This window comes from Penaeus monodon, chromosome 30 (assembly GCF_015228065.2).
Source record: "Penaeus monodon isolate SGIC_2016 chromosome 30, NSTDA_Pmon_1, whole genome shotgun sequence".
NCBI classification, from domain to species: Eukaryota; Metazoa; Arthropoda; class Malacostraca; order Decapoda; family Penaeidae; genus Penaeus; species Penaeus monodon.
In genome coordinates, this window is record NC_051415.1 from 13,394,379 (window position 1) to 13,395,314 (window position 936).

The 936-nt window shown below is 33.8% G+C and overlaps 1 protein-coding gene across 1 annotated transcript in view; it reads right to left on the reverse strand.

Moving 5' to 3' along the window:
* Positions 1-936, reverse strand: part of LOC119592355 (choline O-acetyltransferase-like) — a gene marked incomplete in the record, with an annotated part of 212,829 nt that overhangs the window by 4,596 nt on the left and 207,297 nt on the right. The window contains 1 exon segment of the mRNA XM_037941182.1: positions 204-258. Coding sequence (XP_037797110.1) covers positions 204-258 — 55 coding nt within the window.

Consider the following 936-nt stretch of genomic DNA (forward strand, 5'->3'; position numbering starts at 1 on the left):
CGTTGTCTCAATTTTAGACGTAAGAGTGCATATGTTTATGTGTATGTGTGTGTGTAATCCAGACGACTATTTAAAAACTGATTGTTTCCACCATGAATATTCAGTATATCATATAACCTTGAAAGTTTGCAACTACGTTTTAAGAGATCGTGGATGGGATGTTCATTGTAGTCTCAAGGTAAGCGTGCCTTTTTGTAGTCTACGTTGAATTGTGCGGTCCATTCATATAACATGTAATTATAATGCCCACTTTTGCCACTGGAACAAATTCATCAAATATAGTAACATTTCTCCACTGAAGGCTGCGATCTCAAACTAACATAATCCATGAAGCATTAGAAAAAATAAATGCAATACAAAGCGTTAAAACTTGAATTCATGACAGACAGTATTACAACTAACAGTGCAAAGTTGTTCTAATGAGACAAAGGCAAACCACTCCCTCTTTACTCAAAAACTCTTCCCCTTTCCTGTTGTTCGCTTCATCCACTTATTACGCAATATCTACTATCCAGTGTTGGATCTAATCTTTTGTCCCTAGGATAATATGAGACGGATATATTACAGGTTAAACTAAGTGTTTATTTGGCAGGTCGCGGGCGTGTCCTTCCGATATTCGAATATGCCATGCAATACTCACTATGACAAAAACAATCAAAAGTTATATCCTTGCAACTCCAATAAGAATTGTAAATATTCCTGTTTCATTATCCAATGCAAGTGATGCCTAAACTGTGATTTTGTAATTAAAAGTTTGATCGTATTATAATTGTATATCTAACAACAATAATTCGTGATATATATGTTGAAAATACTTTAGATGTGAATAAAACCATTAATTGCTTACATTTCAGAAAAATTAATAGCTGCTACGTTACTTCCGCCGTTTATAAATTTGAAGCTAAATGAAAGTGCATGTTTTGTATTTTTTCATGC